Source organism: Eufriesea mexicana, unplaced genomic scaffold, assembly GCF_001483705.2.
Source record: "Eufriesea mexicana isolate 0111107269 unplaced genomic scaffold, ASM148370v2 scaffold7923, whole genome shotgun sequence".
In the NCBI taxonomy this organism is placed as follows: domain Eukaryota; kingdom Metazoa; phylum Arthropoda; class Insecta; order Hymenoptera; family Apidae; genus Eufriesea; species Eufriesea mexicana.
Genome location: NW_016915754.1, coordinates 452,789 through 476,972, shown reverse-complemented (window position 1 = coordinate 476,972; position 24,184 = coordinate 452,789). Strand labels below are relative to the sequence as shown.

The 24,184-nt window shown below is 48.1% G+C and overlaps 1 protein-coding gene across 1 annotated transcript in view; it reads right to left on the bottom strand.

Moving 5' to 3' along the window:
• cut (homeobox protein, cut) overlaps positions 1–11,238 on the bottom strand; it is a 152,735-nt gene extending 141,497 nt beyond the window's left edge. Inside the window, 1 exon segment of the mRNA XM_017907413.1 lies at positions 11,123–11,238. Coding sequence (XP_017762902.1) covers positions 11,123–11,230 — 108 coding nt within the window. The 5' untranslated portion in view covers positions 11,231–11,238.
• Between the last annotated feature and the right edge of the window lie 12,946 nt (positions 11,239–24,184).

The following is a 24,184-nucleotide window of genomic DNA, read 5'->3' as shown; positions in this document are numbered from 1 at the left end:
GCTCTTCCGTCCGAACGTTCGTTTCGGGAATTCAATTGTCGACACGCCACGCTGCATTTGACGAATATCTATTTATTTTCTCGTCGATCACGCGATATACGCCGTGTACCGTATAATTTCTCTACGGGTATACCGATAGACAACCGAGAGATAAAATTGTTCTTCTTCCCGTAAAAGTACAATATTTTTTTCCCTTTTTCCTTTTCTTTTTCTTCTTCTTCTTCTTCTGTTTCTCGAATAAACTAGTGCCAATAATTAGCACAAACTGCAAAATCGTGCGTATGCGCTTCTAGTAGATCTAGGTTAATACGGTTTTCAACGTAACGTTAACGTGGTAATAATTTTAATAATACCTTAATTGGCGAATTAAATAGTTTTTCTCGAGTCTAGTTTCGGATTAGCTCGGAAGAAATGATCGCGGGTGTAGTAGAATTGAAATACACTGTGGAAATTTTCGGTAGAAATGTCGCAATCGCCTGACCGATGTCTCGGACCGCTGGTGCAACGCGCGAGTACGAATACGAACGATCTTGCGAAAACGATCGGTTCTTTGTTGCGCGTGCAATAAGTCGAACCGAGGATTAAACAGCGCTGTTTTTATATTACGCGACATTGTAATCGCATTCCATAGCGTAGGTACGCGCGACGAGAGCGCGTGTAACAAAGTTAATCACCGTTCGTTAAGTAATTCCATCAGAAGCGAATTTTGCTCGTTGCGAGAGGGGCGAGGGGGGGAGGGGGGCGGGAACCGTTGGCCATTAGCAGCGATTATTTGCAGTCATCGTGGGCCCGTTTGAAAATTACTCGATCGAAACGCGGCCGCGGCTGTACGAGTCGAATAAGCAACCGAACCGATTAATCCGTCATTCTGATTTATTTCTCCGTTGGCGGGCCGCGTTCGAACGTGCGCCATGCCGGCGACGAGTAGCGTTATCGCGTGACAAAGCGCGTATAGGTGAACGATAGACGGTCCGTCGCACCCGTGAATATTCATCCGACCCGCTAATTGGCGATACGATGACTATTCATGAATCAACGATTTTCAATAGCTGTTATTTGACGTACGAACGAAAGGCGGAGCAACAATGAGCGAAACGGGGCGAGGACGGGACGAGGACGGGGCCGCGCGGGGGTGAAGGAGAGCAGAGGGGCAGAGGTGAAGGAAGACGGGGAGGTAGGAAAAAAGGATTGAAAGGAACGGGGAGAATGGACGGGAGGAACGGGATCTGAACGGAAAGGGAGAGAGAAGTCCGAAAATGGAGCGAAAGATAGGGGAATCGGGGATCGGATAGGACGGTTGGAAATAAAGAATTCCGAGAAAGATAGGACGGATGAGGCTGGTGCTAGGCAGCTGAAATAAATCGGTCTAGGAGCATAAAGGAGAAGACGTTGGAGAAGCGTTAGAAGCGATAAGTCGAACGTAAATTTCGTCGGAAGAATAGAAAATTTAAGATGGGTAAATTCGACGCGACACCGGCTTTTTATAAACGTCGAATTTCCACGAGTGTATTTATAGAATAGGAAACGGATAAAAATAAACGCTCGGAAAGCGAAAGAGAAATCGAACGCGTATTTCGTGATCGGTTAAACGAAACGGGACGGAAGCATCTCCGTCCAGGACATGGGAAAGTATTTCCAACTAAACGGATACCTTCTATAGCCGCGAATTTAAAACGAGGTACTCTTGCAAATTTTTGTAACTCCATTCCTTCTATCGTTATTTCCTATTCCCATGATAATTCCTATTTATAATTTTTATATGCGAGCAACGCCGATTCGCGTTACGCTGCGTCACCGAAACCTAAAATCGAGTACCTGTTAAAAGTTCGATTGGAAAAGGAAAAGAAAGAAGAGAAAGGAAGAAAATGATTCAGGTAAGCTCGAAACAACGCAGCTCCGAGTTGAAAGCAACGATGAAACAGATGTCGGAGATGGAGCGCGATTGAAAAAGGAGATAAAAATCGTTTATCGAATGCACGGAGGGAATAGACGGCTGAGACGGAAAGCTCGCGTACCTAAGGAACGTTTATATTTGTCGATTATAGCAATATAGCGCAAATTACGATTCTCGGGTAATTACTCGCGCACGCTGCGTGCTTCCTTCTCTCCTTTGTACCTTCTTCACGTAGCTCTCTACTCCCCTCCCTTTCGCTCTGTTTCTCCCCCTTGGTCCGGTAATAACGCCAAGTAGCCGTGGACGCGGTAATCGCACATGTCGAACATAAATTCGTGCGTGCACCGCGCGCTTGCGTCGGCAAACAGCGACGCTGTGCAAGAACGCAGACGTGGTGCCTCCCCCGTGCCTCCCCCGTGCCTCCACCCTCGCGATCCGCGACGCCCGGCCCGATAGCCCGTCATCGGTATTGGTCATCCTCGATGACAAAGGAATCGACGCGTGTGCTCCTGACAGATCATTTAAATCGCTCGCCAACTGCAGCCGGAAAGTGGATCGAGAACGTTTCTCGTTTAGTGGCAAGAGCTTTCGCGCGTTAGAATCGCACGATATCGCCGCTTTTCGTACATATACTTTTCCGAATATTAATTTTCCCGACACGCGTGGATATCTTTTCGAACACGTGGAATCGAAATTTATGCGTTTTCTTTTAAAATTATATTTGCAAAATTCACGCTAACCGCGTCAAAGTATATTCGATTCGGACGTTATTCGAAGCAATTCCATTTTCCATTCTCCGTTTCGAGCTATAATTAGCTCGGAAAGCGTAATTCGAATAAAAATGCAGTTGGAGTAGAAAAGCGAAGAAAGTAGGATTGCGCGCGAAGTACAGCCCTAGTTCGTACGCGAACGAAACGATTAATCGTTATGGAGATTTTTGCGAAGGGAACGTTTGGAAATTGGAGCGGCGAAGGATAATAAAGAAGGCGTAAATGGGGATTCGGTCGGAGAAAGCGATCACGTCGAGGAGGAAAATCGAGCGAACGAAAGCGCATCTGAGAGGGGCGTCATTCCCTCAAATCGAAGTTTATTTAGCCTGGGTTTACGGCTCACTCTGGATTCACTTAAGCTCGAATCGCCGCAGGAATCGCAGCGATGTCGTCCCATGCGATTCGGAATTTTGGAACGGTTCCAAGCGACCTTTGAATAGTATCCGAACGCGCGGCGCGGGCAGAGGGGAACGTTAGCGATCGGAGGCCGGCTCGCGGAAAAATTTACGACGACAATAAACTTCGTCCACCGTGCGGTGAACAGGATTATAAAAAAGAGAAGAAAAAGGAGAAGAACGGAAAAAGGAGAAGGAGGAAAAAGAAGAAGAGGAAGGAGGAGGAGAAGAAGAAGATGAGGAGGATGAGGAGAAAGAAAAGGGAAACCGGTGAATTGCACGGCGCGAGGGCGCTGCGCAATTATCCAAGACGTTTCATTCACCGAACGTTCACCCGATGAAATTCACCCCTAATGATACTTGTGGCTGATCATGGCGCGCTGTTAGCCTGCGTCTGATAAATTGCGCGGTAGTCGAGACGGTGAGTTCGTCAACACCGTGGATGCCTAAGTTTCTCTCTTTACGCGTGATAAACGCGTAAATTCGACGCGGTATAATTCGAGATTTATTTGCCCGTTAACGTTCGGTAACCGATCATCCAAGGATAGCACGGACGCGTATGCGTGTGGAAAAATGACGTGCTCTTTCGTAAAAAGAGAGGCATCGCGTACGGAAGAAACGAAAACTGTGTTATATAACGCGTCAAAGTATCGAGTAGATATAGTATCGCGAACGTCGCGTTCGCTGTTACACAAGGTGTTCGAAATAACGTAATCGGATTATTTAGAGAGTCCGATTTTCGGATACACGGCCCGACACACGCGGTGCGTTCGAACCAATGCGCGACATTGTAAATCGATAGTGGAAATAGTTCCTTTCCTTCGATAATATTCCGACGATTCCGAAAATACCTCACGTTTTCCCTTGCATTCCGTTATACGGAATAAAAGTATTTAAATTTGTAACGACGTTTAGAACACTCCGATGTGCGTCTAACCAAAATTGCGAGGAAATTTTATCGCTCGTGTTTCGAATCGCTAGTTTTAATTAGTAGACGTTTCAGAAACGCGTAAATTACGACATTTTACGCGCAGGTTCGCAGATATTTTCGTACTCGCCAACCCGGCATCGACTTACGAATCGGTGATTTCGAACAAAACGTCGAAAAGACATGTTATATTCGTATCCGATGGAGAAGCACTCGCGGACGAAACCATAAAAAATGTCAATTTTTCCCAGAGAACGAAGATGATAGACATCGAAATGGGAGTCGAAACATCGTTACCCCGTTTTCCCCCGGCGTTCGACGAAAAAAAAAGGGACGAAAAAGAAAACAACGATAAAAAGAAAGAAAAAAAAGGAAAAAAAAAAGAAGAAAGAAAAAAATGGAAAACAATCCCGTGCTGCTCGATTTTCGATTCTTCGTTTCAACGAATGGCGGGCACACAATAGCGAGCCTGCTACCCCTGCGAACGGGGGTGGAGGAGGGCTGGCAAATATTTCCGAACGTGGCGGTGCGTTCGCGTGGCCGGCGCATCTGTTGCACGCACACGCGTGCCAATTTGCGATTCCTGCGTAGAAATTAGCGACACGTAGCGAGTGACCCTCGAGCTTCCACCCTATGAACCGCGCGGGATAATTAACTCGCTCGACGCTAGGCCTACATTCGAAACTTTCGGCGAATTCTTGAAAACAGGTCGAAAAACCAGACACGTCGCGACTTGCGCCACGAACTTTTCCAGTTCGTATTATTTCTCGCGCTTCCTCTCTTATTTACGTTCATCGCTGTTTACGATAATGCAAAATCAAGTAACCGATTTACCGCTGCGAAGTACTCGTTTCTCCATAGCACGTTTATTAAACGTTCACAACGAAATAACACGAATAAACCGTTTTGGTATTTATCGGTAGAGAAAGCGTAAAAACCGCGCAGCATCGACGAAAAGGAACTCGGCCCGAATGATCGCGTATTGGCCCCGAAATGGTGGAGAGAATTTGTAAATTTAACGGGGAGAATTTTTCGCGAAAAGAACGGTTGAAAAAGCTTGGTAATTCGAAAAACGTAGCGGAACGCGTAACAAGCAATCCGAAGAAGAGATCCGTGGAGGGCAAGGGGGCCGAATACGTTAATCGAGAAATAAAAATATATCCGGATACTCGTGCTCCGAAATTGGTCGGGACGATCGTTAACCGCTTCGAAAGAGCTGCATTCTACCCGAATTGCGTTGCGGAATTTCGGCACGACGTTTCGGAAAATAATCGTAAATCGATGGAAACGAATTGAACGAAATTTATTTAAGAAGATTACGTTAACGGTATTTTTATTTACGAGCGGCCGATCCCCCCTCGGTTTCCAACGACATCGTCGGGATAGAAGAAAATGGAGATCGACGAGCGAGTTACGGAATAATTACGCAGAGTCGCGCGACTAATTAGAAAGACGTAACAGATCGAGTGACGAGAATGTTCAAAAGCGGCTGACGCAGATTCGTTCGCGGCACTTAAATCGAGCAAAACGCGATGCTCGTGCGCGTCCGATGTCGTGGTCATTAGCTGTCATTCGCTTCGCGAAAATGTGCCCAAGGTTTCCCGACTCTCGGTGTCATAGAGAATTTTCTTCTTTTCCCCCCCAGGGCGAACGACTGCAGAAATTCTGAGAAACGCTCATTAAGGCTCGCACGAGACTCGCATTTCGCGATGCGTGTATCCCGGTATTTTTAGAGTGTGGGTGAATCACTGTTTGGCGGGAGAGCTCTATGGCTCCGGCAGTTAAACCGCCGATTTCAGAAATAACGGCCATGGAAATTAATAACCCGTCTGGTGGTATCGCGACAGATCGGCCAACGATCCACATTTTCTCGTCGTTTTCCACGAAACGCGCCGCTCCTTTCCTTCGCGAGGACAAAGTTTGCTAAAAATCTTATCGTCCGTTTCATTCTCTACGACGACGGGGTTAGGCTTATGCGGAGAAAAATACTTTAAACCGCTGTCGATGCTTTAAGCTATCGAAACGACTATGGACTGGTTCGCAACGCATACGTCGCCTTCCTTGTTTCTACCGGCGATGCGATAGATTTTCGGTCGACTCGATATTATTTCAGAGAGACCGCTAGAGATTAATGGTAAATAAAAAAAAAATCGGGGGAAAGAGGATTTGAAAGCATCGTAATCGTCGTAGACCTTCGTTTCTATGGCGCTTCGACAAGTATAGCATTAGAAGCGTATTAGCGCGAATAACGAGGATAATTCGTGGAAATAACAGAGTCGGCGAGCAAGGGGTAGAGAGAGAGAGAGAGAGAGAGAGAGGAATAAGAAAAGAGAGGCGACGTAAATTAGAAAAACACCTGTGATAGATCAGCCGGCATAAAATCACCCCCGTTGTTCTTTCTCATGGTGGAACGGGTTCTCGTGGCGGTTCGACACTCGTTACGCGGTCCGTAACGCGTTTTAATAAGGCGACGGGACGAACGGGAAATGTACACGCGGCACGGTGCACCTGCGCTCGATTCTAGTCACCACCTAAGCGGTCGCGTTGCCTGCCGGCAGCTCGTAAAACGGGTGAACCCCGGAGGTCTAGACCAGCCCTGGACTAGACCAACGAGACGACCCACGTATCCGAAATAACCCTCTATATTCTATTTCGAGGCCGACACGCCGCGCGATACAGTTTCTCGTGTCAGTGGAATACGGCAATGATTCCCTTGTTGGCCCGTTTTCATCTTCGCGACAATTGTCCTTCGACCAGCTTCGCGTTCCACGCTTTTCCCAACCGAACACGTGTGTCGGTTACGCGATATTTTCCACGCGGTGATGCTCGTCTCGACGAAAGTGCTTTAGTAACCGATAAGTAAAATGCCCGTGGTTCGTTTTACTCGAAAAACGGCAAACTAATTTCCATAGGTTCGTTACGCGTAGCTATAAATTTCATTCGATCGTACGCGAACCGAGTGTGTTCCGCTTCGCGTCTATTTTCAGCGCGAAAGTTAAAGCGAGTTAAAATTACTCGCGGTGTTTTCAAGGAATCCTGCCGTCTTCTAAACACGGTCGGCGACGATCGCGGAAGATAACGATAGATCGGATGTAAGCGGATAGAGCGCGTAAAAGAAGGAAGAGAACGGAACCGGTGCGCGGGTTGGTCGGTGGAGGACTTGCGTTAGCATCCGGCAGCCGAGTGTCCGTACGGCTGCTCTTCTCACCGGCGTCGGAGCACGCGTGACTCACGTCTCCGCGTCGTCTCCGCGTCTCGGTAAGTGTCGCCGCCACTCGGGGATCTCGGGAACCGCGTCCAGAGATCCCCCTACTGCCAGTGGAATCGCGACCGCTGGAGGGGGCCACGGGCGCACCGCGTGGGGAGAGGCAGGGGAAGCGGAGTCATGGCAAAACTTTTGTCCATTCACGGTCGACACGCTCCTAATTGGGAGTACGCTTCGTGGTCTCGTTCCACGCGCACGGCCGCTCCGTCGAAACACCACCACCGGACATCGCCGCCTCTCTCCTCTCTCTCCAAATTTTCTCTCCTCTCTTCTCTTCTCGTCTCGTCTCTTCTCGTCTCTTCGCGTCTCTTTTCTCGTTCCAACGCCTCGTATCTTCGCCAACGCAACCGATAATTCGCGTCCGAGCGATTTTTCCAGCAGGCTCTCTAACCGAATCGCCCTGTTCGCCTAGCTCGACGAGATGAAAAAGACGGCAAGATGGAGGGAGGAAGACGGGCTTTGGTTAAAAATCGGGAAACGTCTGGCGTGACCTCGCTTTTGGCTGCCCGCGTAAATCAATCCTCGCCAGACGGGCATATTTTTTCCTCGCTCACTGACCGACCGACTCACCGACTGACTGACTGACTGACTAACTGACTGACTGACTGACTGACTGACTGACTGGCGACGAACGACCGACGAGGAATTTCGTAACGAGCGCGTCGATTCCGGAATCGTCGTTGATCGATTCCTCCTTTGGTTTCGTATCAGTTTCGTTTGCTTTGACGAATTTGCGAAATTTTCCACGAAACGGAGCGCGAGAGATGGGTCGGAGAGGTGTATCGGCGAGAACGAGCCGTAGATTTTCTCGAAATCGCATTTCCGTGTTATCGCGACGAATAACGTAACTTTATGGGACGTTCTAATCGTCCAATTACGAATTGCGGAGAAACGATCACTCTCGATGGATAACGATTTCGCGCGAAATCGCGTTCCCACTTTTCGGATGCTTGCTCGTCCAAATTCGTCCACGAGACGACCATATTTCCTGACCTTTGAAAATTACCATTGCACTTGGATTCGACGTGACGCGTTCTACGAAATCGAGTTCCTGACATCGAAAATAACCGCGAGAGGAGCGAAAATAGTTGCGCGATGCCACCCCCGTTACGCGGAACGATCGACGCGAAATAAAATTTTCTCCGATCGTTGATCGCGTAGATATTAGCCAAAAATCACTCGTTTCCACTGTTCTTGGTCTCGCGTCGCGTCACGAAACCGTGCATCTGTCATCGGAGCAAACCTGTCAGCGTTCCAAGAAACCGAAACCGTTGCCTGACTCACGACGGTCCGTGGACGGCCGATTATTCGACGAAAGAACGGTTCGATGTCGCGCGCACTGATCGCACCGATCGCACCGATCGCACCGAGCGCGCCGAGCGACCAAGAGACACGGTTTCTCGCCGGGAAATCGAGACGTTGCTCGAGCACGGTTTAATCGCGAAGGACAGTCGTTGACCGGAGTAGCTTGGCTTTTGGCGTTTTCACTTTCCTCCGAAACGTGTCAGCAGGTTATACCGCTTCATCGATCCTCTCGCTACGACCTTTCTGCACCGCGTCTATCGCGATTACGTCCGAGCGAATTAAGTCGGGAAAGGGGACGCGACGACGAGCTTTGCCAATAATCGTCTCCGCGTTTCACAAATTCCACGCTGAAATTTTCACCGGTCACTCCGGCACTGCGCGACAACCACGGTTAGCCGTGTGTAGCTTCGACCACGAGCACGAGAGGTGCACAGAGGTGCACACGCGGAAAATGGTGAAAACTGGTCGCGTCGAGTCTTCCATTTTCCGTCACGTTCGAGCCACGTTCGAACCACGTTCGAGCCACGTTCGAGCCACGTTCCGGCGTCGTTAACCCACGGTCTAATCAATACGCATAATTATGAAACTATGCGACATTAATAGTCTCGACCCGGTTAGCCGGTAATCCCGTACCGGTACGAGACCAGTTCGCGCGTTATTAAGCCGTCGTATTTTATCGGGAGCATCGTTTAGCCGACCGACACCGAACCTAGGCCACGGAAGGAGATCCTCGCACGTTTACGGACAACGTCGAATCGTACGAAACGCGCCTTTTCCGCGTGCCTCTCTATGCGATAATGCTTTATTTACGCGTTCGATAAATAATACGATATACGCGTTTTGCTCGCGTGGAATTCGAAGAAGAAATTCTCACGTTTCGTATAAAATATTAAGCGTCAGGAGAAATAGCAGCAGACTTGCAGACCTGTCAACTTTAGATCGCGTCTCTGCCGACCAGTTCGAACAGCGTAGTAAATAAATAACCGCGTTTCCACAAAGTAAAGAAAATGCTCATTGCGCTCTCGAAAAAGACGAAAACAAAGTTAATAATAGTAATAAGGAACAAAATACATCGAATATTTCGTATTTTCCGTGATTTCGTAAACGACGTTTTCCACGGTGGAGGAACGTTTAGAAGATGTCGTCGTCCGGTGGGAGATACGCGAAATCGAGAAAAGCGTGTAAAAATGTCTCTCACGTGTCACTCGTGGTACCATTAGCGGGACTAGCAAACGTTTAAAACGACGAACACGATTCTTCCGATTATAACCGGTATCCTTTATAACCGCTTCTTTTCTCGCAAACATACTCGTAACGGAATAAAATCACTCGTAAACGATCTTTCGTTGTCCATCGTTCTCTCGTAAAATATCTAAAGTTCGATACGATCGAGATACGAGGGAATTTAAACACTCGTGTCACCGTTGATCAACGTTTGTCACTTTTCGCGGAAAACTATACGCGACGATTACAGAATCGTTTGGATTCTTCGAAACTGATTTCTTCGCGAAACCCAAAATTTCTCGCTAACTTCGCGATCCGTTCACCAGAGGATTTTTCGGAAAGCATGGAGGAAAAATCTACGCGGTTTCGCGAACAAACGCGTTCGGTTATCGCGTGAAACGACACTTTGCGATTCTTTCGGCACAAATTTCGCGTTTGCACGTATGCATCGCACCACGAAGAATATCAGGTTGTCAACCACTGTATGTGGGCCACTTTGCCGCAAGTCGGTCAAGCGATCCCCTAAATCGCTGAACTATCCTCGAAACAGCAAGTGTCGGGGAAACTTCGCCACCCTCGCACCCTCGTTGAAACTCCGGGTCGGCCAAGTGGCCGCGAACCTGACCAGCGATTAACGGACGAAAGACTCGCGAAACGTGATTCGATTGGTCGCGAAATCACGGATCGTCGTGGCACCATTCGCGTATTCGCGGCGTACAGTTGTTTCGTGGAATTTTCACACGACGCGAACGATCGGATCGATGGAGAACGGTCGATCGACGCGTGGCAGATAGTCTCGTGGGAAATTTTCCCCGTCAGCTAAAAAACACTTCACACGCGGGATGGTTTTTTTTTTTTTCTCCAATCAGGTCGAAGAGAATCTCTTACGCGTCGTAGAAGATGTGGATCACGGCACACACTTGGAGAGACTCCGCGAGTCGACACATTGGCGTTTATCGTTCTCCGCGCTCCACCGGGTGCCCGGAAGCTACAAGTGTCCGCGGTAACCGGGGACTGGTGGAACGAGCGAGCAGCGTTTCCCTCGGGTGCGTAGGATCGGCTCAGAGCGAATGCACGTTCGAGGGTGCAGAGGGTCGGTGGCGAATATCTGTTTCCCGGCCGACACTATAGGTAAGGTCCTACCAATGATACACACGCACACCCGCATACACACGCAGCACAGTCGCACACACACAGGCAGACACATAGAGAGGCGCTTGGTCGCGAGCACGCGCGCGCGCGCGTGCGAGTACGCGCGAGCGAGAGAGAGAGAGAGAGAGAGAGAGAGAGAGAGAGAGAGAGAGATATCACACGCGAATCACGCACGTCGAGCACACTTACCTGTTGCCAGAACTGAGCGAGCAGGTATATACGCTCCTTCTTGAATAGCCAGTCCATGGACTGCATGGCCTGAATGTCCAGCGAGTTGGCCTCCGCAGAGGCCTGCATGCTGGCCAGTGCCGGCGTGTTCAGGCTCGCTAGAACGGGCTGTTGGAGCACGGACGCGTTGCTGCTGGCTAGCAGATTCGCGTGGTACACGGACGGTGCATCCTCCGAACCGCCAGTAGCCAGTAATTGGGCCCCGATCGGCGCTGACGGCCCCTGGAGGCCCAGTGACGAAGCCACTTTGACGGCTTCGAGCTTCTCCGCCGGGCCCAAAACTGTTCCCCTTGGTTTGCCGGCGCCGCCGACGCCTCCTGGGGCGCACGCCTCGGCCGGCGGGCCCGTCGCTACCGTCTCTTCCTCTTTCTTAGTCCCGGACACTGTCCCGGAACACACTGGACCCGTCGCACCACACACTGACCCCACGGTCACACGATATCGCACAATGTCCTTTCCGAGTTCACCAAAGTCATCGACGTACACGATGATCCTGGCTCGAGACACCAGGAGTTCGAATCTCGTCTCAGGCCGGACGTCGTCAGGCTGTTTCTTCTCGTGCTTCTCGCCGCGGCATCACACCCACACTCGCGCGGAAAAACCGACGAACGCACTGCACGCGGTCACACTTCACTGGCGCTCCGGTTTTTCCCTCGCCTCGCCGCGCCTCTCCTCGCCCTGCCTCGCCTCACCTCGCCTCGCCTCGTCTCGTCTCGTCTCGTTTCGTCTCGTCTCGGCTGACCTCAGGAAGAGAGTACGAGACCCGTCCTAGCAGGCTCCTAACCTGAAACTAAGAGCTACCGAACGACCGATGCGATGTCTGGAGGAGGTGCACGGCCGCTAGAGGGGATTGGGCGGAGCCCGGCCGGCGTGGTGGGGGCCGGCCGGCCCACCGGCTGGCCAATCCATCGCCGCCCGGTTCCCCCACCGGTCTCCGCGGCTCTCGTGTTCAGAGGAGAGCGCCGTTGCGGTAGGGATAAGCTGCGCGAAGGAGGGAGACGCCGCGGAAAGGACCGGAGGCTGGCTAGGTGGTCCCTACCAGAGCGGATCTCGTATTTTCAGCTCCCCGACCGCCCTTTTCTCCAACCCCTGCCGATCGTCGTCGGGTTCCCTTCTTCTTTCCTTCCTCTTTTTCTCCCGGCGTCTCCCTCCTCTTTGTATCTATGTTTCTTATTTTCACCCCACACTCTTCAGCCCCGTCCCCCGGTCCAAGCTGTTCCCCCCCCTTCCTCCACACGCCCCATCGCCCGCCCGACCGTCCGACCGCCCCGCAGACGGTAACCCTTCGATTGCTAGTCGGTGACTGAACGCTGCCTTTCTTCCCAGCGCCGTTACGATTTTCAGACGTTCGGTGGCAGCGCAACGACGAGGTGTGATCGAGTTTCCAAGGGGTTACCGACGCCAGGCTGGACCGGTCTTTTTTTCGCCAAAGCGCAGCCTTACCACCCACACGCCGCCCTCCATTTCTTCTCGACCCCTTCGCCGCCGAATCTCGCGTCTCGATCCTTATCGCCGTGACGCCTTTCTCCACCCAATCCGCGCCCTTCATTTTTCACGCCTCGTTACGACCTGATCGCCGAGGATCACCGATCCGATTCCGATCGTCTCGCGAATAAATTCATCTCTCCGCGCGATTCTACGCGTGTAAACGTCCAACGACGAACCGAGAGGTGATCGCGACGAAAGGGTCGAACGTTCGAGCTTGTGTTCCCCTCGCCGTTTCTGGAGTCGAAAGTAACTTTGCTGGAAATTGAAAACGCTAATCGGGGGACCGAGAAACGAATGAACTTTGCGTTATAAATACGAAGGTAGAGCCCGGTTTTTCCAAAAACTCGTTTCATTTTCCGGAATATAGACGACACCTGACCGTTGAGCTTCGCGTTAAAAATTCGCTAGTCATTTGGAAGATGGCTCGTTGAAACGATAAACCGTTGTTATAGTAACGCGTGTGTATACGCGAGTCGATTGAAATTCGCAGACTAATAGTTCGTTAACGAGTTTTGCTTACCACGGAATTCCTAGTTTTCGGGAATCTCAACGATGCGAGAGAAACTTTGATCATAGCGTTCTCTTAAACGAACGGATATCTTCGTCCATGTCCTCGCGCGTTAAACGTTGTTCCAATTTCACTCGGTTGTTTCGGAAAAATGTCGAAGGATACGACTCGAATTTTCTAAACGGTCCCAGCGTTAGGAACTCGGGAAAGACTGCGGAGCAGCGAGGAACGTCCAGTTGCAGTTCGATGATCGTAATAACGTTTAAAGTTCGTAGTCGACCAGAGGTAAATTTCATACGTACAAAATAGAAGGCGACGATAAGGCGATAGAGTGGATTTTTAGTAGAAAGAAAATAAACATGAACACCCTAGGAGCCTTAGGAATTTCTTGAAAATTCGAGGCCTAGTTCCTACGATTGACGGTAGTTACGTCGCGGAAGATTACGGTAGAAGACGAGCGGAAACGGTATCATCGTCTATTCGGAACGGAGATGGGAGAATTATCAAGGAAAACGCTTTGTCGAAATTTACGAGAAGCGTCGCATCGCCGAAAGCTTCGGTGGAAGACATTGGAGAAAATGGCGATGAAAAAGGTTAAAGTTGCGTGGTAGGTTGGTGGAAAGTCGAAGCGTCGTCCAAGTGACGTGCCTCGATTGCCGCAAAGCGTGAAAGACGCGCCGCTTCCGGCGAACGCGTTAATCCGCGTTACCGTGTTAAGCACACTTCGTGACAGTCGAGTTAACCGGCGCCGGGTCCTGGATAATGCAACTTTAATTTCCGCGGCGTTCGCCGGTTACACGAGTTAATCATCGCTGGTGGATGATAGTCGCTGTTGACGCGGAAACGAAAACAACTGTAACTCGATTCACGCCACCAACGCCGCGTACTTGTTGCTGTGCCTTTCCACTCATCGATTTCCCCTTTTACAAATTATCCGTGTATCGTGTTCCATTTCAATACCACGATTCTTATTTCCAGCGAAAAATTCACCGTCAATCCTACACTTTCGACCAATTCGAATTATCGAAGAAACGACGGAACCGAGGGAAAGTTAAATTCGTTGTTTGCCCGTCTCGCTTCGGAATCGAGATTCAAGGCAAATGCGATAATTACCTTTCGTTGATAAACTTTGACGAAAATTATCGTTTATTAACGCAGCAAGTATGTTAATTAACGTCGCGTTGCGAACAAAATAATTGTGCCAGAACGAAATAATTATGCCCTGGCACGATGATCGACAAGAAACTGTCCGAAACGAAAACGCGCGTGGAAAAGAACGTTTTCTTTTCGACATTTTTATCGTACGACGAAGAAGAGACTCGAGCGATAATCGTGGTATCATCGAATCATCCACGCTGTTAAACGGGAATTCGAACGGCGAAGAAGAAAGGATAGATCGTTATCGAATAGCGTAACACGTCAATTATATATTTATTCCGGGAAAAGGAGTGGGAACGTCTATCCGTGTGGAAATTTGCAACCGTTTGATGCGCTACATCTGGAAATGCGAGTTGTCGAGAAAATGAGGAAAATTTATAGCGTTTCTAGTCGGTTTGCGAGAATGGAAACCGTGTACGGGTGACTCGGAATGCGCGGAACGAAGCAAAGCGAAGATCACGAGGGATTATCGAAATTACAAAGTAACGAATGTGCCGCGTGGAAGAGCCAAAAGGCGAAACGGTCGATTTCGAGACGGCATGCACCAAGAGACTTTGCTCGGCTCGCTTGTACGCGTGTACGCGTGTACGCGTGTGTCGCGTGTTCGACGAGACAGAGTCACGACACTGGCGAAACGCGTAGCGAAAATTCGTCGCAGCCGCCCACGAAAATACTACGCGGCTGTTGGCTTGTCAGCGCGTGCTTTACGATCACCCGATATAACGCAGGGATTAGTTTGTCAACGCGGGCCGGCGTGCGCGTACACGCGCGACGTGCATCGCCATCGCGCGTCTTCGCCGGCCGACCGACTGCGACACATTGTTGCCGGGAATTTCGTAACGACCCCCGCGCCAATGAACCGCGACGTCTCGAAATTACGAGAAATGCAATTCCTCGCGGTTCGTCTTAGCGAAACGAGTTCGTTTCTCCCGTCGAATATCGGCACGAGGACCCACGAAATTCCAGCGAATTCCACGAAACAGCGGGAGGATGAATCTTGAAATTCTAACCGACATCGAAATGACAGCGGAAAGTCGAATGGTAAAAAAAATTGACTCGATTCGATAAAACGACAATATATACCGGTTTGCTCGGTTTCGCGATAGATGCTTTACCTTTCGCAAATCGATCACGTCGAGTCAAACAATTTCGAACATTTCTCTCCTCGGGACTCGTCTTGTTCCTCAACGTCCATCGAAGAACGTAGTAGGTAAAACGAACTTGTTCACAACGACGCACTGCTATTTCCATGTTACGTTTTCTCCAGTTGCGTATCTTGCGCGGAACAACGTCCAGGATGAACCGCGGTTCACGTACGTACACTGCGCGGGAAGTCGGTGAGGAACAAAGCCTGTCCTGCTAAACGACACTCGACGGTCCCTTCTTAGAGCCCGTTTTATCGCGAAGCACCCCAACGAACCTAAACACACCTACCACGCGCGAAACGTTTCCAACATCGTCCACCGTTGAAACTGAGAGAGGCTCCGATCGACGTTCGTGATAAATATCCGAAGCTAATGGCGAGTTCCAGGTGTACCGCAGGAAGGGGTGACTGGCTCGCGGAGGAAAAAAGCGGCGGTGCCGTCGAAATGGCGAGGAGAATCTCGACGACGGCCTCGCCGGTGGAATTTCGCTGGTCGCAGCAGCGGGACTCGCTTTCTTCGTACGGTCGCACGCTACTCAATATACTGGTCGACGATAAACGGCAGTCCTCGCGGCCCCTCGCGTCGCGACCCCCGTTCGGCGAGCAACGCGACTCTGTTCGAGGGCGATTGTAACAATATCTTCCAACGAAGCAAGGATGCGCACAACACTGCTAAGTTCAAGAGCCACGCTCAGGGACACGGCGCGCTCGCGGATTTTTTTTCGCCGAATAAGACGATCGCGACACGCGGGGTAGCTGCACGCGAAACTGGGGTTCCGTGTCGAGATTCTCTCTCCAGCGATACCACGGCATCCAACATCGTCTTGCCATTTTTCCTTCCAACCTCCTCCTTGCTCGCCGATTCCTTTCTCCGTCTGGCGAACACACTTTCCCGCACCTCGAGCCTATCACCGAACAAACTTTATGCAAAATTCACCATTTCGGGCAAACGGTCTTCTTTTTCTCTCCGTCTTCTCCGCCAGAGAAACACTGAAAGACGATTTTTCGGTCAACCGTCGTTTGCTCCTGCCAACATGCAGAAGGAGAACGTAGTAGGATGAAGTATTCTTGAAACGTCACGGTTGAAGTTTGCGAAAGGTTTTCCGCGAGAGAACTATCATTTCGAATTATCATCCCTTTATAAAAGAGAATTTCGCGTACGCGCTAACGGACGGATAGAAATTCCTTCGCATACTCGGACGACGAGTACAGTCGTCGGGGAACTGACAACCGATTTTGAATCACTGAATTTCCAAAAAGACGAAAGTATCAACTTCTTTCCACGAATTCTCGTTCAAACGGAGTTGTTCGAAGAGTCATGTCGGGGAAACTTCTCGCGGAAAATTGTTTGCAATTAAACTGACTCGACGTGGTTCACTCGGTGAAAAGTATTTTAAAACTTGAATCGAGTTTCGGGAAATTTCCTCGAAAGTCACGAAACGTCCCTTGGAAAATTAACGAATTTTCCTCCTACGAAATTTTCATCGATCACCAAAGCGTCGTAGACGAATCAACGATTTCGATTGGATATTTTTTTCGAAGAAAACGAATCCTAACGAATCGTCTGTTCCAACGGGGCGAACCTCTCGCGAAAGAATTTTCTTCGTACAAATGACGGGAGACCAGAGAAATTCTGGCGAAATGAAGCGGTCGTCGAAAATGAAAAGTTCGTGGAATTTTCTTCCAAGACGAAACCTATTCTTCCCACGATGGACCATTCGGATGTCACGACGGCTTTTCCGTGCACAAATTTCTGTTCGAAGAAAAATTCATCTGGAACCTCGGCGATTATCAGCTACGAAAGTAGCGTTTCGGTTACGATAAACTTTGCGAAGGAGAAATTCAGCGCGTAAAATAACGACGCGTGGATCACTGCACGAAAAGGATGATTTCTGGAAGAAAAGGGCACACACTGCGTGGAAAGAATATCCACGGTACGGATAAAAGGACACGAGCTGGATTCAGCTGGAAAGAACGATGGGCCGAAGAAGAGAGAGCGGTATTCTCAGGTCCGCTCGCTCGTTCGCAGTTTCTTAGGACTTAATCAGCTCTCGGCGGTAGCTGGGGACGGTCGGCAAGAACCTCTGGCTAGATTCTAGCAGTCAGCAAGGCGCTATCACTCGGTTCTCGAGTTCTCCGTGTTCCTTTTTCTCTCTCTTTCTCTGTCTCGCGAGCCGAGTTGGTTGACCGGTGGAGATAGAGGCGACCGCGCGACGATCAAGAATCCGTGCAATGGTCACGTTCGAGCCGGTCGCGTTTCGGCTTTCAGATAATCCGAGGGCACGGCTGCACGTGCGTGCGCGTGAACTCGAGCAAGATGCGGCGGCAGCGGCCCACGGAACGGGATCGCGATCAAAGGGCTAGACTACCATCGACTCCAGTCCAGTTTCGTCGTCACGAACGTCACGGAGAAAACGAGCGAAGGAAAAATCAACGGCGACGCGAAGAATTTCAACTTTCTGCGGAAATTATTACGAGGGGAACACAGCCACAGCACAATTATATTAGCACAAACAATCACCTGTGCACTCTCAGCGGTCCGTTGGTCTCGGCGTGTACACTAATCGTCGCATGCGAAACTCGCGATCGCGGCCAGCAAGGGGTGGGGAAGCTGTGCTAGCCCTCGGTTTCCTTAGTCCACGCACCGTACGCGGTTTCAGTGCATGCACGTAGATCCTACTGGGCCTGTGTTCTGGCCGAGACTAACTCGAACGCTCGGCTCCTGCAGCCCTCGCAGTCATCCCTCCAGCCACGCACTTTTCCACCCCGGCGAAACTATTGTCCACAGCCGTCTCTGTCGTAGCCTCGTCCCGCTCTCGAAATCCGACCTTTCTCCCGGTCTCTAGTCCTCGCGTTCGACTAACCTCCGTCGAGCTCGTTCGATGGCAACGTGTCGCATCGCGACGCGCGAAAGCGAGCGTCTCACGCGGCCGCGAGGCTCTCGAGCGTGGACAAAAGTTCAGCGGCGCGGCGCCAAGGGACGTCCGCCGCGCAGGCCGTACGGTGGCGCCACGGCGCGGCCGCGCGGCCAACCCAGCCGCAGGAACGCAAGGGTGGCTACCCCCACCACCGGCCGGCACCCCTTCCAGTACCGGCCACGAGGACACGATGCGCTGTATCAGGTATCGGAAGTATCGGTGACTTCAACGGCCTGATCGGAAAGAAGGGTTGCGTTCGGCCTACCGCTGCACAGATTCGCTCCACCTATCCGTTACGCGTCCAATCTTCCTTCCACGCTCTTCGCTTCTGTCCTTTCTTTCTCTCTTAGATCCACCGGTTAGTGTTTCTTCTTTTTTTCTTTTTATACCAAACACACCGTTTTCTACGATATCGCGGATTACAGCTCGTTACAGTTTCACCGCGTTACACGTCCAATAAACGGAGCTCGATCTTACTCCTTTCTCATCAGCGAGTATTGGCTCATTTTGTTATATATTTTCTTCAATATTCTGCCGCCGGATAAATCCATTTTCGTCGTTTCCATTGAAACGATATTTTCATTAGGAACCTTCGCGCACCTTTTCGTACAGCAGCGAGGTTGACTTATCAGGAATAATTACGTATCGTATTTTCATCGAAACTGAACGTACACACGGTGATTATAACGCGTTATAAAACTATCGAAGTATATGTATATGCATATATCGAAGTTTGTATCGCGGATTAAAAGTTGCGTAATTGAAATAAAAGCATAGTCGTGCGAGAGGTATGATAGGAAAATATTAGGCACGCGATTTTAGAAGGAAACTGCTACGTAGTTACAACCTTTTACGTTTTCTAAAAAATATTTTTCCGTAGAAATTCGAATAGAAAAGTTTTTCGTTGCGAAGCGCATTGTACGTATCGAGCATTTCTCGATCCAAGGAAAAGGTCGCCTTTGCAAAAACGTTATTTCGTCCGAGATAACGGTTTCTCGGAAGAATGAATCGAGAAAACGAAAAACCTAGCGTAATTCTTCACCGCGGAATTTTCTTTCGGTTAGTTCTATCGAGGGAAAAACTTTTTTAGATAACTTAGATAAGTCGAACAGAATTCACGTGGGTTGACTTTGCGTTATACTTTGTACTTTGTTTTAGGAAATTTTTCATCCAACGAAAATCTTCCCGAATACATTTCTCGTATCGAGTAGCTTCTTTTTTTTGCGAAAAAGAAAGGAAAAAATTCGCGTGGTTTTTCCAATTTGAAGAATTAGTTTCGGAAAAGTATTCCTTAGAGGAAAATACGTTGGACCTAATCTCTTATCTCGCGTCCGTTATCGATAAAGACGAATTCGTTCGTTGAAATTTCACGTTGAAAATAGAAATATTCGATTTTCCTTTATTTCGGTACTTGTCGGATCAAGGAAAAGTTTGTTCCAATAACGTGAAACGCGATAATAAATTTATAATCGTGTTTGTAATTATAATCGTATTCTTATTACTGATTATTTATTTTATTATTATATATGTTATTATTACTGATCATTGATTTGTTATAAATTATAGCAGATACCAATTATTAAGCGAATAGTAAATATATGTATATTCGTCATGAAAGCTCGGTTACAACATGGTGCTTGTAAATTGCATTTTGAAATAGATTCGAATTCCGTAACGCTAATTTCAGGATTATAGAAACAGAAATAACGATAATTGTAACGTTAATTATTATGGTTACAGTAATTATTAATATTCGTAGATTACACTTGGCGAATTATTCATTCATTTGTTTGTCTATAAGCAGAATTAACTCTTCTACAAGAATTAGAATTACCCTCTGTTACGTTTCGCGTGTAATTATTGTAATTCCAACGAGTATTACTTTCGCGATACGATTAAGGAAAAAAGCAGCGCGGGACATTCCATTAATACGAAAGGGCAAGAATATGGAAATGAGAAATAAATTATTACTGTCCTAATCATACGTAAAGGAACCCATTGTCCACTGTCCGGTTCATTTTACCTTCGCATGCCCATGTTCGCTTGCAGATTTTCAGAAAAAATTTACGATCGAAAAGCTTTGCTCTGAATAACTGTTACCATTTTGTCATACCGTGACGAAATTGATCGTATTCCGCGTATAAAATTATAATTATATAATAACACAATTACACGTTTAAACTCCGTCGCGTATCATCGGAATCGATAAGTTTAAATATTTGCCGTTTACTCGACGATGCGAAACTGTAGCTCCCGGTTCCCGTTACTACAGACGAACAACGTTCGACAAACGTTCGAATCTGGAAGAGAATGGAAATGAGATTGTTCTTAAAAAGCAAACGTCCATTCCGATTTGAAAAAATTTTCCAGCGCTCGATAAGCCTGGATGGATCGAGGTCGATTAATTTTCCACGTGCCAATGCAATTTCTGTCCGAAGACGTTTCGCCGGGCGGCCGGGAGTTTCAATGAATCCAAATGGTCGTAGTTTAGCGGGGACGATAACGACGGAAAATACTAAGGACTGGAAAGGAGCGGAGGAGGGTGGCGGGCGGTCGGCGGGTTGGCAGTGGTGGTGGCAGTTTAGCTTCTGGCTCCTTTTTCCGATCATATCGGGAGTCAAACCTCGGCGACAGGGTGGGAAAAGTGGTGCAGGAGCATGCGCCGGGAAAGGGTAAACTTAGGCGCAGGTTCTAACCCCTCGTGATCCCCCACTCCAGCCGCTTTCTCCACGATCACACGACCCGACGTTTTTCCACCCTTATCTTCGCTCGCTTCACTGTCTCAAAAACCTGTATAGGCACTTTCATAGCTTGCACCGCGAAGATGTCAACGGGGATGTTACTTTTTTCTCCTCTCCCTGCGTGGGGGAGGGGGTCGACATTCGCGATCGTCGATACGGGCCTGTGTTTCGACGACGCGACGGGAACGGAACCTTTTGCAGCGTGCTCTGTTATATCCGACCACAGTTTAGGTAAGCGAGATACACTTATCTACTTTTTTCCATATTTTCTCCTTGTTACTTGCAATTTCGAAACTAAAAAATCCTCCGCGTTGCTATTTTTCTTTGCTCTCGCTGCTTTCTTTACCAGATATTCCGGCTTGCGATTTTTACCGCTTTACCCATATTTTTCCTTTCGACGCGTTTTTCTTTTTTCCTTTTTCCTCTTTTCCAGAGATTCTTCGTTTCTCGATTACAGTTAGTTATTGCTCGTCGATTCACGCATTTCTCACCGAAACGTGCATTTTTATTCCATTACGTCGCGTAAATACTTGTCTCCGCTTTTTTGAAACAAGGAGAAAGTAATCGACGTACAAACAAATATCGATGTTTTACTTCGATTTAATATTAACTCGTTTCGCAACGTCTTTTCTTGGAATTACGGTTGCACGATATTTCACGCAATTAATTACTCGTTAGCGACACGAATTCGCTATACGCGTACGATTGTACAATAGCGTATCGATACGTCGCATTTCTTGTAGATCAACGTACACACGCGTAGAGTGTCAGACGTTATAAACTTTTCCACGTTAAGCATACCACCCGCCGTTTCGTCGAATATGGAACGAGTCAAAGGAGTATACCTATGTATACTTACGCTTGTTTACGTTAAATAGCTACGTACTCTGTCTTTATCGTTATTACAACGCATTTGCGACGGCGCACTTAAAGTAAGCGACAGAAGTAAGGTGGAAAGGGATTAAAACGAAGTTTTAAGTTATGTTTGCCACTTGATGCCATTCGAATGCAATTCTTAGGATCTCACGAAATAAGATCCAAGTTCTTTGCGTTGGGCACGACCATCTGCTGTGCATTACTTTCCTCTGGAAGTACACAAAGAAACGCTTCCTTGGATAATGCAAAGCCTTAAATGTCTGTAACGGCACACTTTTCATCAAGCATTTACACTTGTCCCCTTATCAAAATGAAAAAGAAAATTGAACAACGGCATTTCGCGAAACGGGGAAATTGGCGTACGCATCTTTCGATATACGAAACAACGTACTTCAATGCCGGTAGAAAGTTGCCATAACTTTAAATTTGTGACGACTCGTAAAAATACGGAGTATAAACGTCCGAAAGGTTCGCTGTAATTTATGATCAACGCTTAATTACGCTTAATCTTTTCGAGGAAATAAATAATCGAGCGAGTAATCGTTCGAGCGATAATTATGACTATCGATTTTTCTAAATAAACGTTGAAAATTGCGATTTTAAGTACAACAGTTTTACGCGTAAATGAGCAATTAACGATCTCAACGTTTCGATTTCTTACGATTAATAACATTTCGTTCGATTCCCGAAAAAAACATAAATTTCTCGCGTTACGATTCTAAATAAAGTAACTCGGATCAAACCTCGAAACGAAAAATTCTGTAATTACCAATTTTTACGAATCGATATTTAAAGTTTAAATTTTAAACGCGACAGTTTGGCGCGTAAGAGCGCGATTAACGATTATATGGCGAGATTTCCAAGAATTTTCGCAATTAATAGCATCCCGTACATTTGCCGAAGGAACAAACGGTACAAACGGTGCAAACGGCAGCCCGACCATTACAACGTCAGAGGACAACGAAATCTCCGATCCACGTTTCGTCTTTTCTCCCACTTTAAATCCAAAATGACCCTGAATGATCCCGTCTTGTCGTCTCGAGCCACTCCCCGAACCCTCGAAACATCAGGCCGACAAAGAGGAGAAGGGAAGGATGCACGATACACCTGATGAAACGGTGGTCTCTGTGACTGCGTCCCGCAGCGTGACCCATTGTTTCCTGTCGTTCCGTCCAGACGGGGCCCGTGGTGCGTTTACTTTCGATCATATAATGAGTGGCAATGTAGGCCAGGAACGTCCACGGAATCATATTTCGCCGTACGAGGCGACACTCAACACCCGGCCCGGAGTCATACAGAGAACAGACGATTAACGCGATAGCGTTCCGCGTTTCGCGGAATCCAAGGTAATCGTCGCGTAATAAAGAAACTGAAACGACCGTGTCGAACTTGCGCTGCATCGGAGTTGTTTCCTCGGAATACCGGAAAATCAACGCAATTTTCGTTAACGTCCTTCCCATCTTATGGAATTCGTCCAAACCTTCTGTACCATCCATCGATTCTTCCAGATGACTCCAACAGCTTATACGCAGTACTTACGTATACTCTAGTTTCCAAGTCGCTGGGATTTACCCTTTCATTCCAGACCAGACAATTACGTTTCTAATTGGATTTTATTAGAATTTCTATGATTTTTTCACAAACTATCGCATTAAGAGTAACTAAATAGGTGGGTGTATATATAGCAATCTTGTACGTCTTTTCATAAAATATCGGATAATGGGATCAAGAAAAAATAAATATAGGCGTAATAAATAAATAAGCCATTCAGGAGTGGAACGAGTAGGGAAAAAGTTTGTTCGCTTGCGTTTGTCTATTTACTTCTTATTAAATGTTCGAATAATAAACCCAGTGATCAACGATGATTTTAGATGTTCAATGTACAGGATAAATTAAAATTACCGGTTTTAATCTGAAAACTCATCAGAGCGATAAAATTCAGAGCTGATTCGTCGGATTAAAAAATTGATCAATTTCAAAGTATCTCGTGACACTCGATACGTGTGTAAGGTTCTAGAACACGAGAATCTTTCTGCGCATGAAGTTCCACGATACAAGAACAGTCTTCCTGTCTGGAACATTTTACAGCTCTGACTAATAGCCAGCTTGTTCAAATTTCTGAAACGCAGCGTCTATCGTATTCGATATTTTATTCGAATTACATCTTGCAATCGTGTAATAGTTCCAATT